The sequence below is a fragment of the Diplotaxodon limnothrissa genome, linkage group LG6, assembly GCF_057381915.1.
Source record: "Diplotaxodon limnothrissa isolate DT_005_m linkage group LG6, D_limnothrissa_male_GT1.1, whole genome shotgun sequence".
Lineage (NCBI taxonomy): Eukaryota > Metazoa > Chordata > Actinopteri > Cichliformes > Cichlidae > Diplotaxodon > Diplotaxodon limnothrissa.
The window spans coordinates 44,258,138-44,270,459 of NC_140601.1; the positions used below are offsets into that span (position 1 = coordinate 44,258,138).

General features: G+C 49.9%; 2 protein-coding genes across 2 annotated transcripts; one reads left to right on the top strand and one right to left on the bottom strand.

Moving 5' to 3' along the window:
- The first annotated feature begins 501 nt into the window (after window positions 1-501).
- Window positions 502-1,546, top strand: mrps28 (mitochondrial ribosomal protein S28). The gene has a single exon (XM_085356511.1). The coding sequence runs from the start codon at window positions 559-561 to the stop codon at window positions 1,078-1,080; it is 522 nt and encodes a 173-aa protein (XP_085212637.1). The 5' UTR covers window positions 502-558; the 3' UTR covers window positions 1,081-1,546.
- Window positions 1,547-1,842: 296 nt separating this feature from the next.
- On the bottom strand, window positions 1,843-11,368 carry LOC146631370 (calpain-1 catalytic subunit-like). Its single transcript, XM_085356512.1, has 22 exons — window positions 11,337-11,368; window positions 10,969-11,209; window positions 10,816-10,885; window positions 8,207-8,325; window positions 7,935-8,068; window positions 7,611-7,779; window positions 7,348-7,431; window positions 6,199-6,284; window positions 6,049-6,123; window positions 5,815-5,975; window positions 4,369-4,538; window positions 4,279-4,290; window positions 3,989-4,200; window positions 3,870-3,909; window positions 3,733-3,798; window positions 3,595-3,652; window positions 3,446-3,510; window positions 3,291-3,359; window positions 2,906-2,984; window positions 2,719-2,832; window positions 2,573-2,631; window positions 1,843-1,869 (listed from the first exon to the last, which is right to left on the bottom strand). Exons 1-22 carry the CDS (start codon window positions 11,366-11,368, stop codon window positions 1,843-1,845), a joined length of 2,142 nt encoding a protein of 713 aa, XP_085212638.1.
- Window positions 11,369-12,322: the final 954 nt, after the last annotated feature.

A 12,322-nucleotide genomic window follows, 5' to 3' on the forward strand; every position in this document is an offset into this window, starting at 1 on the left:
GATATACAGCGCCACCTGCTGATCCGGAGTGCACTGAGCCCACGTCACGCCACCACAACAATTCGAATTAGTGAGCTAATAATGTGATTCATGGTCTCAGTTTCATGCATTAGGTAAAAGACACAAGCGAGAGGTCAAACAAGCAGAACGTTTATAGTTTGAACTGCTTTTACATCATGGGAATGTTTTATGGTTTTAAAATCTTGTCTGGTTTCATTTATAAAGCATGCAAAATTCAGTTTTGCACTATTGTATTTATTTATTCTCATTCTTTTCTATTTCTTATTCTACTTTTATTCAAGCACAACACTGTTGGACTGATTCTTCGTTTAACTTATTTCTGTATAGCTACATATTTGAATTTGTTCATTATTTTGTTCACAGTTTGCACCTTTGATCCAGGAGGAAGATATTTGACCTCACTGTATACTTAAGTGTAAAATGTTGGGTAGAAAATAAAAGTCTACTTAGTGCTTTTTGGAGGACCACGTGACGCTTTTGCCTCTACAGCCTTCACAGGAAGTGCGCGGAGACAGAACTTCCGGTTGTGCGGTAAACATGGCGGCGCTGTGCAGGGTCGTGTCGGGGCTCCGGTATCGGGTCCGGCTCTCCCCCCGGTTCCTCCGGAACTCCTTCAGCTCGGACTCGGGCCCCGCCGAGAGCCCGATCTCCGGGTTCTCCGCCGCCTTCGACCACCAGGAGGTGCTCCGGCGGGGGAGACAGAGCAACGCGGCCGGGCCGAAGGCCTCCTCTTTGGATCCGGAGCTCAGCTTCGCTGCGCTGCTTCGTCGGTCCCCGCTGATCCAGATGGGCCCAGCCAAGGACGCGGTGGTGGTGGGCAGGGTGTTCCGGGTGGTCCGCGACGACCTCTACATCGACTTCGGTGGGAAGTTCCACTGCGTGTGTCAGCGGCCGGCCGGGGCCGACGGCCTGCAGCCGGGCTCCAGGGTCCGTCTGCGGCTGCAGGACATGGAGCTCACCGCCCGCTTCCTGGGAGCCAGCACCGACACCACGCTGCTGGAGGCCCAGGCAGTGCTGCTGGGCCCGCTGGACGGACGGGAGCACCAGATCCGGGACTGAGGCTGGAACGAGGTGGACTGTGGCCCACGGGTGAAGGACTCTGGTTGTTCGTGTGCGCACCGAGGCTCAGCAGGGCCCGAAACAAGGACTGAATTAAACAGATTTTCTTATCACGTGACGTTTGACTGTGCTGAATGACCCCTGACCCCGGTCACGTGACATTGCTGGAGCTGATGGCTGCTGTCACTGTTCGTTATCATCAACACTGAAACTAACCAATCACGGAACTGTGATGTCATAACATGCAGTGTGTTTGTAAAAGTCTGTCATGGAAAAATCATTGCAGCTGTTTTCTTTATGTCTGCAATAAATAAATGTGTGATCGACGTTCAGCTCACTCCTCTCGGTTTCACACAGCTGCAATACTGAGGTGAGATGGCAGGTTAAAGGTCAGCTGATAAAGCTTCAGGTCGGGGAAGAGCAGCATCAGCAGCTCCTCACACAGGAAACGAGGCGAAGCTCAGAGAAACAGACACAACGATGCTGATCAATTACTTTATTTTTCTCCCAGCATCCATTCAACAGCTGGAAGACCCGTGATTATAGAAACTACTACCTGCACAGGTGTGCTACAATACCTGTGTGTGTGATCATGCAGGATATGAATAAGGCTGCAGAGTACTCTGATTAATATCTTTCTGCTGCATGCTTTACTGTAGCAGTACTGCAGTAGTATAGTAGTAGTACTGCAGTGTAGTTCAGTGCAGTAGAGCTGTGATGGACTGGTTCTTCCTGGAGGAGGCGCTCTGACGCTCAGGTGACTCAGCCGCACATGCTCATACAGAGCCACTGAGGAGAGAAGACACATTGACAGTCTGTGAGATTAAAGTTTGATGTGACAGATTATTTACTTTTATTTTTGTGTAATAATCACATTTATATTCATATTCATGTCCTAAATCCTCGTGACTCGCAGGAAGGAGGCGGGGGTCATTTTTCAAAGGTTTGTGCTTTAATGTGAGCGAGTGAGAATTACGCTCTGGCACAGAGGCTCAGACAAATCGTGAACCGTAAATCATCGGCTTACAAGAGATCTGACTGAGTCAAAGCATCCTTTATGCACGGCTCCTCAAGCAATGAAAAGATCGGTCCACAGTAATCTGGTTTACGCAGCAGAATAAATTTGTTATTATAAAAACAATAAATAAAATGTAGACTGGAGGCAGGAGGGGCACTTAAACACCTTTCTGCGCCTCCTGGTTCCCAAACAGAGCCGGAGGCGACCCTAACGTTTCCTGTAAAATGATCCACAAACATAGACTGTACGCTGAAGATGGAAGATACTCCACGTATGGAACAACAGGTCCATAAATACGAAAACAGTATTTACACAGAAAAATGATGCAAAACATGATTCTCATCACAGGCCTGACGGACACTGATGCTTACAGGCAACATATCAAAGACCTGCTTCCGCTCATATGAAACTAACATGGGTCTGATACTCGAGCGCGTCTAAGCTCAGTGTTTGTGGAGCTCAGAGACGGTTTACCTCGATGAGGTTCATCTCCACGGTGCCCGTCCCGTCTGTGTCCAGGTGCTGGAAGGTTCCTGACAAACACACACGGAGCAGCTCAGGACAAATAAAATGTTAAAAGGTTTATTGTGCATGTTCTCGCGGTCACATGATCAACCTACGGAACATGGCCTCCAGTTTGACGAGGCAGCAGGTGAAGTTGTCAAAGTCGATGATCTCGTTGTCGGCGTATCGAGCCACCAGCATCTGATGCAGCTTGTTGTTCAGTTTGAAGCCTGCGGACGCGACAGATCTCAGGTCAGTTTAATGCAACAGAGCACGCTCAGTAACAATGCAATACTCAGTTACCGCCATTTTCCAGCGCCAGACGCATCTCATAGGAATTCATGCAGCCAGATTTATCCAGATCGAACTCTCTGAAGATTCCCTGAAAACATGAAACCAAACTCGTCATCGCAGGACTCGATCGGATCGATCGGATCGATCAGCAATCGGATTGAAGATTTTGTTACCCAAACATTTAAAACCCACAAAACCAGGACCTGATGGACCAGCACCGATAATCAATCGCTCAGACTTGGGGCCACTTCTTAAACTAATCAGACTGGAAGAAAAAGAGGAAAGCGATCGAAGGGACACGCAACTCGGTGCTCCGTCTCATGACAGATAAAGTTTTTATGTTTGAAATGAACTCGATATCTTTCACCTGTGAGCTTCAGGTGTTCACACTCACCAGCCACTTCCTGATCTTGTTCCAGAGGATCTGAAACTCCAGCAGCCCGAGGCGAGCGCTGCCATCTTTCTGAGATCGAGTCAAGGCCAACACGTCTTATTTCAGACATCAGTCATCAAACTTTACCTGTCCAACGTGCTGAGCAGCGAGGATACGTCCATGAGGCTGACCATGGCTCTGCAGGACTCCGTGCTGAAGCCGTCAGTCTGCAGGTCTCTGTCTGCAAACCAGACCAGATCACAACCACATCAGAGCCAACCTCTCTGACCAATCAGAAGCCTCCATCTGATTGAGGAAGACTCACGTTTGGACACGACTCTGTTGAGGATGGTCCTGAGCTCCCGCACTGAGATCTCCATGTCCTACAGGGAGGAAACAGGAAGTGAACGTCCTCGCTGTTTCTGCACGTTCAGTCCAAGAACGTTTTAATTCATGAACTCACGTCTCCAGACAGCTGAGCGAACATGGACCTGAAGGAGTCGTCGATGTCGCTCTCTAACACTTCCTCCTGCAGAGAAGAGCAGGAAGGTCAAAGGCCAAAGACACAAAGTCATAAAGCAGCCAGTTTGGTTTGTTTACCTCTTCATCAAAGTTCGCCACCACGCCGTCGTCCATCTCCCTGCAGAGTCACAGACTGTCACTGAGAGGTCTTTTATTTTGATAAGTAAAGGTGTCTAGATAGATCATGGTGAACTCACTGGCTCTCAGACTGCTTCTCTGTGAATACCCGCAGGACAAAGTCCGCCTCCTTCGAGGGTTCAAAGGTCGACGGGACAATCAGGTACTCGCCGGGCGGCAGGCGGAACCTGCCGCTCACCTCTCGCAGGTTGATGAAGGTCTCTGAGCGAGCGCAAGAGGACTGACGCAGGAAGAAGTCCTTCTTCATGTGAACGCTGGGACAGCCTCGGTGCTGGGGGACAGACCAACGCCGCCACCGTTAGCGAGTTAAAACAAAAACGGAAAAGTGAAACGGACCGGAGCGACTCACCTGTTGAGGAATCTGTGAACGAGAACAGAGGAAACGTCACCAACAGCAGAAATACAGCGTGATAACAACATCACCTTTCTGACCTCTGACCTCATAGATGGCAAAGCCAATGGTGTGCATGTCCTGGCCTTGGCGGCGGTAGCGGCGGCGGTCTTTTTGCATCAGCGCCACCAAGAAGCTGCAGGCGGCTTCTTCATCTTCGGGGTCATCGTCCTCCTCTAGCAGGGAAATTTTATACTGAGGGTTGATCCAGAAGGTGTCTGCAGGAGAGCATCACGAGTATGTAGTTATAACCAAGGCGCACACAGGTGTCAGGTGTAGCGCGGGCTCTACGCTGGGTCCTCCGCTTCTCTCTTTAGACGCTTAGATCAGGACAGAAGTTCGGCTGAGCCCCTGAAGATCATCATGTAGCATCTGCTTATCAGTGATCAACACGCCGAGCAGCGCTGTTGGTTTGAGAAACTCTAAAATCCAGATTATAAAGATGCACAAAAACTTTCATGCTGATTGGGGACTCAGTAAAAATCTGATGGACTGACTTAAACTGTGTCGGGTCCAGGCCCGCTCACTAACACACCACCCTGAAGGTACGCCAACAGTCAGAGCCACCTGGGCTCACCTGCACTAACTAATTGTTAACGTTTCCTCGCCATCGGACCATGGTCCGGAGACTGGGACAAGAGGGGTAGATGTCCTCCTTTGGGGTCAACCCCCTTCACTTTTCGCAGAGTAGTGAGGCAGGCAGAAATTATCTGAGACACCAGGAATACTGAAGAGACGAGGCTTCAATGGTAAATGGCCTGTATTTATATAGCGCTTTACGAGTCCCTAAGGACCCCAAAGCGCTTTACACATTCAGTCATCCACCCGTTCACACACACATTCACACACTGGTGATGGCAGCTACATTGTAGCCACAGCCACCCTGGGGCGCACTGACAGAGGCGAGGCTGCCGGACACTGGCGCCACCGGGCCCTCTGACCACCACCAGTAGGCAACGGGTGAAGTGCCTTGCCCAAGGACACAACGACCGAGACTGTCCGAGCCGGGGCTCGAACCGGCAACCTTCTGATTACAAGGCGAACTCCCAACTCGAGCCATGATCAATGAGGGTACTGCTCCTTTTAATACACACTGCAAAGGCTGCAGCCCGTTAGACCGTCTCTATCAACTCCAAAACCTTCTTCATTCTGCTCTGCCGTCAGGTGCTGCGCCTACACGCATGCTCACATGTTACATAGACTCTTCACACCCCCGTCACACACAAGCCAGACAATCCCTGCGACATACTCAGACCTCTTTTTCACCAACGTGGTGCCGAGCCTCGGAGAACCAGTCTGCATTTCCTCAGCTTTGAGAACCAACTATGATACAGGATTACAGGTTGTCTGGCTGGGTCTGCCAATCACTGGTAGCCCCTCCCACAGTCACTGACATCAGAGGTCCTGACTTGGTGGGCGTGCGTCGAACTGGTTCTAGTTTGAGCACGGCACCATGTTTGTATAAAAGAGGTGTATCTGCCCCTCCGTCCTCACTCGGGTGGTTCCTGCAGCCCCCGGCGGTGCTCCCTCTCCTCCAGCTGCCCTCGTACGTGGCGGTGTTCCAGAAGCTGGTGGAGTCCTGGCTCAGAGCGTCTGGAGTCAGATTGCAGATCTCCAGCCGGGAGAACTGACGCAGGAACTCCTGGAATGACATCCTGCACAGCGACAGTCGTTTGAACATCTTCGTCCTTTAAAGACACCACAGTCATCATCACAGAGCAAACATACCAGAACTCCCCGTCCTCCATCTTACACAGCATCTCGTCCTTCTCGGCCGAGTCGATGGCGTTCCACTCCGAGGAGCTGAAACACCAACAAACGTTAAACTCTCCGTGCTCTCCTCCTCCCACTTAGAGTCTGACAAGCTGCAGCACTCACTTATCGCTCCATGCTCCGGTCCACTCCACCTGACCCCAGGGGTTCCTGATCCGGATCAGCAGCTCGCGCTGGCGCCGGTACTCCACCTACAGGAGGACAAACACCTGAGATCAAATGAGGAAATCTAAAACTGAGCGGTTCACCTGAGAAACAATGGTCAATGCTAACTTTATTGTCCCCAATGGGAAACTGAAGTGCAGCAGGCAGCAGGCATGAAGGACACTCGATGTCTCTTGGTCTAAAACTGATTCAATAAAACTTTATAAAAAAGGGTCATCATTTTGGGCGCGGGTTTGGCTCGCTGGGATGAGTGGGCAACCGGCCCGGGTTCGAATCCGACCCGTGGTCCTTTGCCCTCTCTCTGCTTTCTGTCACTCTTCACTGTATCTATCAGATAGAGCCCAAAAATGAATGAAATGCCTGTTAGCCTGTGTACTACAACAGCCATTAGTGTGTAATATAGTAAAGAACCAGCTGACACACTGAGCTTTGTTAGTTAAAACATCTAAAATCCAACCAACAAGATTAAAATCCAGTTTAAACTGGAAGTCGATCAGCTGCGAGATGTGGCTGATTGTATAAAAACTGAAGAAAAGTCAGTAAAAAGGAGCCGAGCGTGAGCTTTGGCCCCATCCAGGAAACGTAATAGAGCGACCACATCAACGCCCTGCAACAAGCTGCAGAATCTACTTCCTACTTTTCACAGGATTTCATCCCTAGAGCTGTCAAAGCGACCGGCCTACAATCATTTCGTGATCTGGAGCCGTCTGCTGCTGAAGAGATCGACTCAAACACACTTTGGATTGATTTGAGCTTTTTTTGGAAATCCACCAACACATTTAGTCCTTGAACTCCAAAACGCCCAAACCATCCTAACTGCCCCCTGAGGATAAATAAAGTCATTCTGATTCTGACCATGAAGCCAGTCACGTGTTACTGAACCTTCTGACAAATGAAAGAAATAAATTAAATATTCATTTTGCATGACTTTAATTTGGATCCTTGTTATTACAGCCAACGTTTCACAGTTTGTTCCTTAAACAGTGACGTGGTGAAAAATCACACTCTGGTGTTATTCAAACGTAGGGAGGTGAGCTGACATGACTCTCAGGTAACAGTTTGTTACTTTTACCTCGCAGCTGAGCTCACCTGTCTGAGGCCTGTCACAGAGTAGGCGTGGCCTTTGACAAGCTTCTTAAAGGTGACCGCCTCCATGTCGAGGCTGTTGGTGATCTGAAGACAGAAGTTCGTTTGATCAGTGTGGACAAACGCTCCGTTTTCACATCATCACATATAATTACACCTGAAAAACCTGTGACATCACTTCCTGAAACAGAAACAAGCGCCTGCACTGATTTGCTGAAAGTCTGCGGGACATTTTGTGTGTTTGACTCCAAGGAGACGTAACTGACGTCGATGGAGCAGCCGAGCAGCGAGCCTCTTTCTAGCGCTTTACTGATGATGCGATGAAGATCTTTGGGTGCCTTCTTCAGCTCGTACATCTCTGACACGCCTCCCGTAAAGTCCTCGAAGCCCTCAGTGGTGCTGCCGCCGGACAGCGCCTCGTATGACCCGTTCAACCTGAGAAACAACAAGAGACACGCAGTAAACACAAAGTTCACCCGCAGATGCCGTGCTGGATCGCGTTGAAACCGGCGAGGCTGGAGATCGGCACCTGAAACCACAAACAAACACCTACAAACATGAACACCTGTTTGTAGGTGGGCGGGTCTTACTTGGCGTAGGCCTTCTCCAGCAGAGCGCTCCAGAACTCAGTGCCTTCAGCCGAGTGGACGAACAGCAGCTCGCCATCTTTGACTGGCAGCCGGTCGTCGATCACCACGTCCACCCACTGCCCAAACTGCCAGAACTGCAGAGCAAGAAGGAGAATCAGTCACCTGTGACAGGTGTGTCCTCATCCAGCATCAACCACCAGCCGCACTCAAACCATGTCCACAAAGCACGTTTTACAGGTGAATGAGCGTGGCCTCGGTGCAGAAAGTCTCACCTGGAAGTGGAAGATGCCGGCGTATTGGTGGCTGAAGCTCTGACCGTGAGGAACAACGCGATGCAGCAGCTGCTCGTTCAGCGTCAGCGAGCCAATCGCAGCCAGCAGCCAGCAGTCACCTGCAGGAGCACGCACAGGTGAGACAGGTGCACACCTGAGCCTCTTTTACAAGTTACTTCAGCCTGAATGAAGTGAAGCTGCAGCCTCTGCTTATTCTTTTTAATCTGATCTGATTGGACAAACCTGAATGGAGAGGCAGCGCCCTCTGCAGGCGGTCTGTGGTTACATCACCATATTCAGGTAAAGAGCTGCTGGGAGCGCTGAGCTCACATCAGATCAGCATGACTCTGGACGATGATGATGATGATGATGAGTTTGGGAAGTGTTTGTCGACATTCTTCTGACGGTCTCTCGGGACTCTAATGCTAAGCTAAATCCTAACAGTACATTAAGCTGCTAATGGTTCCGGCTAATGGACGGGCGTCCAGTGTTCACAGATCAATACAGGTCAGAGTGCTGCTTTCAAGTACATCCCGTAACATCAAACTCTACTTCAGGAAATATGTTCATCACATTCTTCGTGTTCACCTGGTTTACACCTGGAAACAGGTGAAGCTTAGACAATATTTTAAGCTCTTAATTAAAAGGTTAAGGGTTAAACCAAATAAACAACCCCTTCGCTCATCTTATTTTTTCAAGGCTTGGATGGAGACTGGGCCTGAGCGAGTCCACAACGAGCGAGAGAAAGACACCTCAGAGCCGACCACAGGTGGCACACCTGCCTGTGTTTCAGGAAGGTCTGACTGGATGATCGACCCCGACCTCAGAGATCAGTAAGAGTGATTCTTAGCTTCAGTCCATTGAATCGGAATCATCGTTGACATTCACGTTATGTTTGAATGCGGCGTGTTTCAGGATGTTTGTCTGGCTTAAATCAGAGCTTTTAGGTGTTCTGCTGGTGGACACGATCAGAACAGAGAAGTGACACACACACACACACACACACACACACACACACACACACACACACACACACACACACACACACACAGTAGAGGCAGGTGAGACCGAAGCTGAGCGCCTGGTTGTTGAGTGATGAAGACGGCCTGTTAACCGCTGCTGCCCCGGCATTAGTGGAGCAGGGTAACCATGGTAACTAAAACTAAAAACATGGGGAATTCTGAAATAAATAAATTCGCGCGGAGCTGGAATTGCCAAAAGTTTTGACTTTAGACAAAAACATTAGAACTGAACCAAAATGGATCCACACAGGGACGAGTTACAGCTGGTAAGCAGTGGTCACATGACAGGAAGTAAACAAACTCAAAACTGAAGTAAAGACTGGGGATCGCCAGAGCCAGGCTCGTAGCCCTGCAAGTGTTTCTGGTATTTTGTCCACTTCCTGTTTATCTCTGTGAGTTGCTTTTAGGGATCAATAAGCAGCGCAGTGGAACGTTAATGCTGATTGTTTTTGTTATTGATCCATTATTACTGTTTAGTTGTCACTCAGTCTGAGTCCCCTGTTATTATAAAGTGCTTCTCTGCCTCCAGCAGGCGGAGCCAAAGCATCGAAAATAAGCCTGAGCTCCTCCCACCAGCGGCCAGGGGTGGAGGGTTCATACCGATCATTCCTGTCCAGTTCAACACACACACACACACACACAGTGAGTCAGCTGGGTGGAGTCCTGTGTGTGAGAGACACACAGGGACCAGTCTGTTGACTCATACACACATGCTGGTGTTGCCTGTTTGTGAGGACCTGGTTTACTTCCTGTTTTCACAGATGCAGAGTTATGATGGCCTCAGCTGACCGAAGAGACAGAGGAGTGTAACACAACTCTTAACTGTATGTATGTATATGATCAGCTGGATCAATCAGCCTGGAGTTCATTGATCGAACCACCAGCACGTTTACATGAAAGAGGCGGAGCCTGAATCACATGACTGCCGAAGTGCTGCATGTGCTGAATAACGTTTGTTCAAAGCAGAAACACAGTTTCAGGATGACTGGCTTGTTAATGAACAACAAACCACACATGCACAGGTCAGTGTGGTTAACCAACCAGCATCGAGAACCACCTAAACAAGAGGCCCACAAGGTTCTGCGGTGCTAAACAGTTTCCTGGAGTTCAGGAGAAGGTACTGGAGGAACAGGAAGTGCAGGTTTCTGTGTGTGGTTCTAAGAATCACACACCTGATTTACTGGAAAGTTCCAACCGCCGACTCACACTGCATACCAGACCGGTTGAGCCTGTTCCAGTGCAAACTGGGAGCTCTGACAATGAAAATAAGGATGTTTGCATATAAGCGTCTCTGTGACGGCGTCAAAGCAAACAAAAAGTGCTAATCTGAGCTGGCGGGTCAGGACAGAGTCAGCAGCTGATTTTGGGTTTGATGCGGAGTTTTTATTCCAGCGCTGATACTAAAGTTCATTCAGCCACAGCTGCATATAACCGCTCGATAACTGCACCAATTATTGCACCAATAACTACCTGATAACTGCCTCCATGACTGTCGGAAAGCTTCTCTGACAACTTCTTAATAACCGCCAGATAAGTAGCAGTATGTTAAACCTGGACAGATAACCTGTGAGAGGTCACATGACTTACCCAGAGCGCCCTGACAGATGTCGGTCCTGGTGGCTCCGCCCACAATGAACTGAGGGTTTCGTGTCAGTTCCTGGAACAGCCAATCAGATGCAGATATGAGTGTGTGTGTGTGTGTGTGTGTGTGTGTGTGTGTGTGTGTGCGTGGAGGCTCACCGTCGGCCTCTTCCACTCCACTCCTCTGGTTTTGGCCGTGAATGGGGCGAGCTCCTTGAAGCCGAGCGAGCCGGGTTCTGCGGGGAACATCGGGTCCTCAAACAGGGTCCTGTTCTGCAGGCAGTCCTGCCTCAGGGCCTCGAAATCCTGGTTCAGGTAGCGCACGGCCTGCTGGACCGAACCCAGACCCGCAGCTCGGGCCCGGTCCATCTGGATCCGCTCAGACACGCCTGTAAACATCCTGAGCCAGAACACATCAGAACTTTGAGCAGCCAATCAGAGCAGAGGAAAGCAGGTTTGTACCGGAGTCTGTCTGGCAGGCTCACGGCTGATAGGAAGTAAAACTGATGCTGAATTTTTCTACTGACCCTGTAAACAAACCCCAGGTGACCTTCATCATGTAAACACTTCTGTTTCCCTCTCCTACAGTTTGAAGATGGCCCCGCCCCTCCCTGAGCCTGGTTCTGCTGGAGGTTTCTTCCTGTTAAAAGGGAGTTTTTCCTTCCCACTGTCGCCAAAGTGCTTGCTCATATGACTGTTGGGTTTTTTTCTCTGTATTATTGTCTTTATCTTACAGTACAAAGTACTTAGAGGCGACTGATCACGTATAAATAAAACATATGAAACTGACTCGACTGAACTGAAGCTTCACAGCAGGAGCCCTCAGGCAGGACCATCAGCACACCTGCTCTTGTTTCAGACAAAAATCAACCAATCAATCAGTACGCTGTGATAGAACACCACAAAAATCATGTAAGGACGACACAGCTCACACAGGTGAGGACACACCTGTGTGAGCTCTGTGAGTTCAAAGAGTTGCGGACTCATCACAGCTGATCGATCAGAGGACCGGATGGTTTGTCTCAACTCAGCTGAGGAACACGTTTTCCCGTCATGCCTTTGGGCTGAGGACTTTCTGCATCAACCCCGTTAATTGTGATCGCGTCATAATATTTCTGCCGTTCGTGACAGGAGCCGTGACGTCATTAACGGTAAACAGCTGATTTTGTTCTTGTTTCTGTCTGAATCTACACGCAGCTTTGGGGCTTCTGATTGGTCCAGCGACGCAATGATGTAATCAGTTTTCTTGAATCAGCGCAAAAACGGAGAAATCAGCTGATCAAACCGGAAACGGAAAAAACATTGGGACCGACAGGGATCGGCTCAGCCCGGTTCGGTCCCAGCTCCAGGCTCACCTGCACCCGTGTGGAGCTCCTCTGTGTCCTGCTCCGGGATGTGGTCTGCACCGGGTCCTGGATGCTGCTGAAGATGCTGAGCTGCAGCACCGCGCCCCGCCCGGCGGGAGGGGCGGGGCTACATCGCCGTGTGCGTGTGTGCGCGCGCGCGTGTCACG

Bases quoted from the DNA above. Each gene is read 5' to 3' on its own strand.
- mrps28 (XM_085356511.1), top strand. From the start codon at position 559: ATGGCGGCGCTGTGCAGGGTCGTGTCGGGGCTCCGGTATCGGGTCCGG.
- LOC146631370 (XM_085356512.1), bottom strand. From the start codon at position 11,368: ATGATGAAGGTCACCTGGGGTTTGTTTACAGG. The intron at 8,326-10,815 runs GTAAGTCATGTG...GTGCTCCTGCAG, and splicing joins CATCTGTCAGGGCGCTCTGG to GTGACTGCTGGCTGCTGGCT. The intron at 3,799-3,869 runs GTAAACAAACCA...TCTTCTCTGCAG, and splicing joins TGGCGAACTTTGATGAAGAG to GAGGAAGTGTTAGAGAGCGA.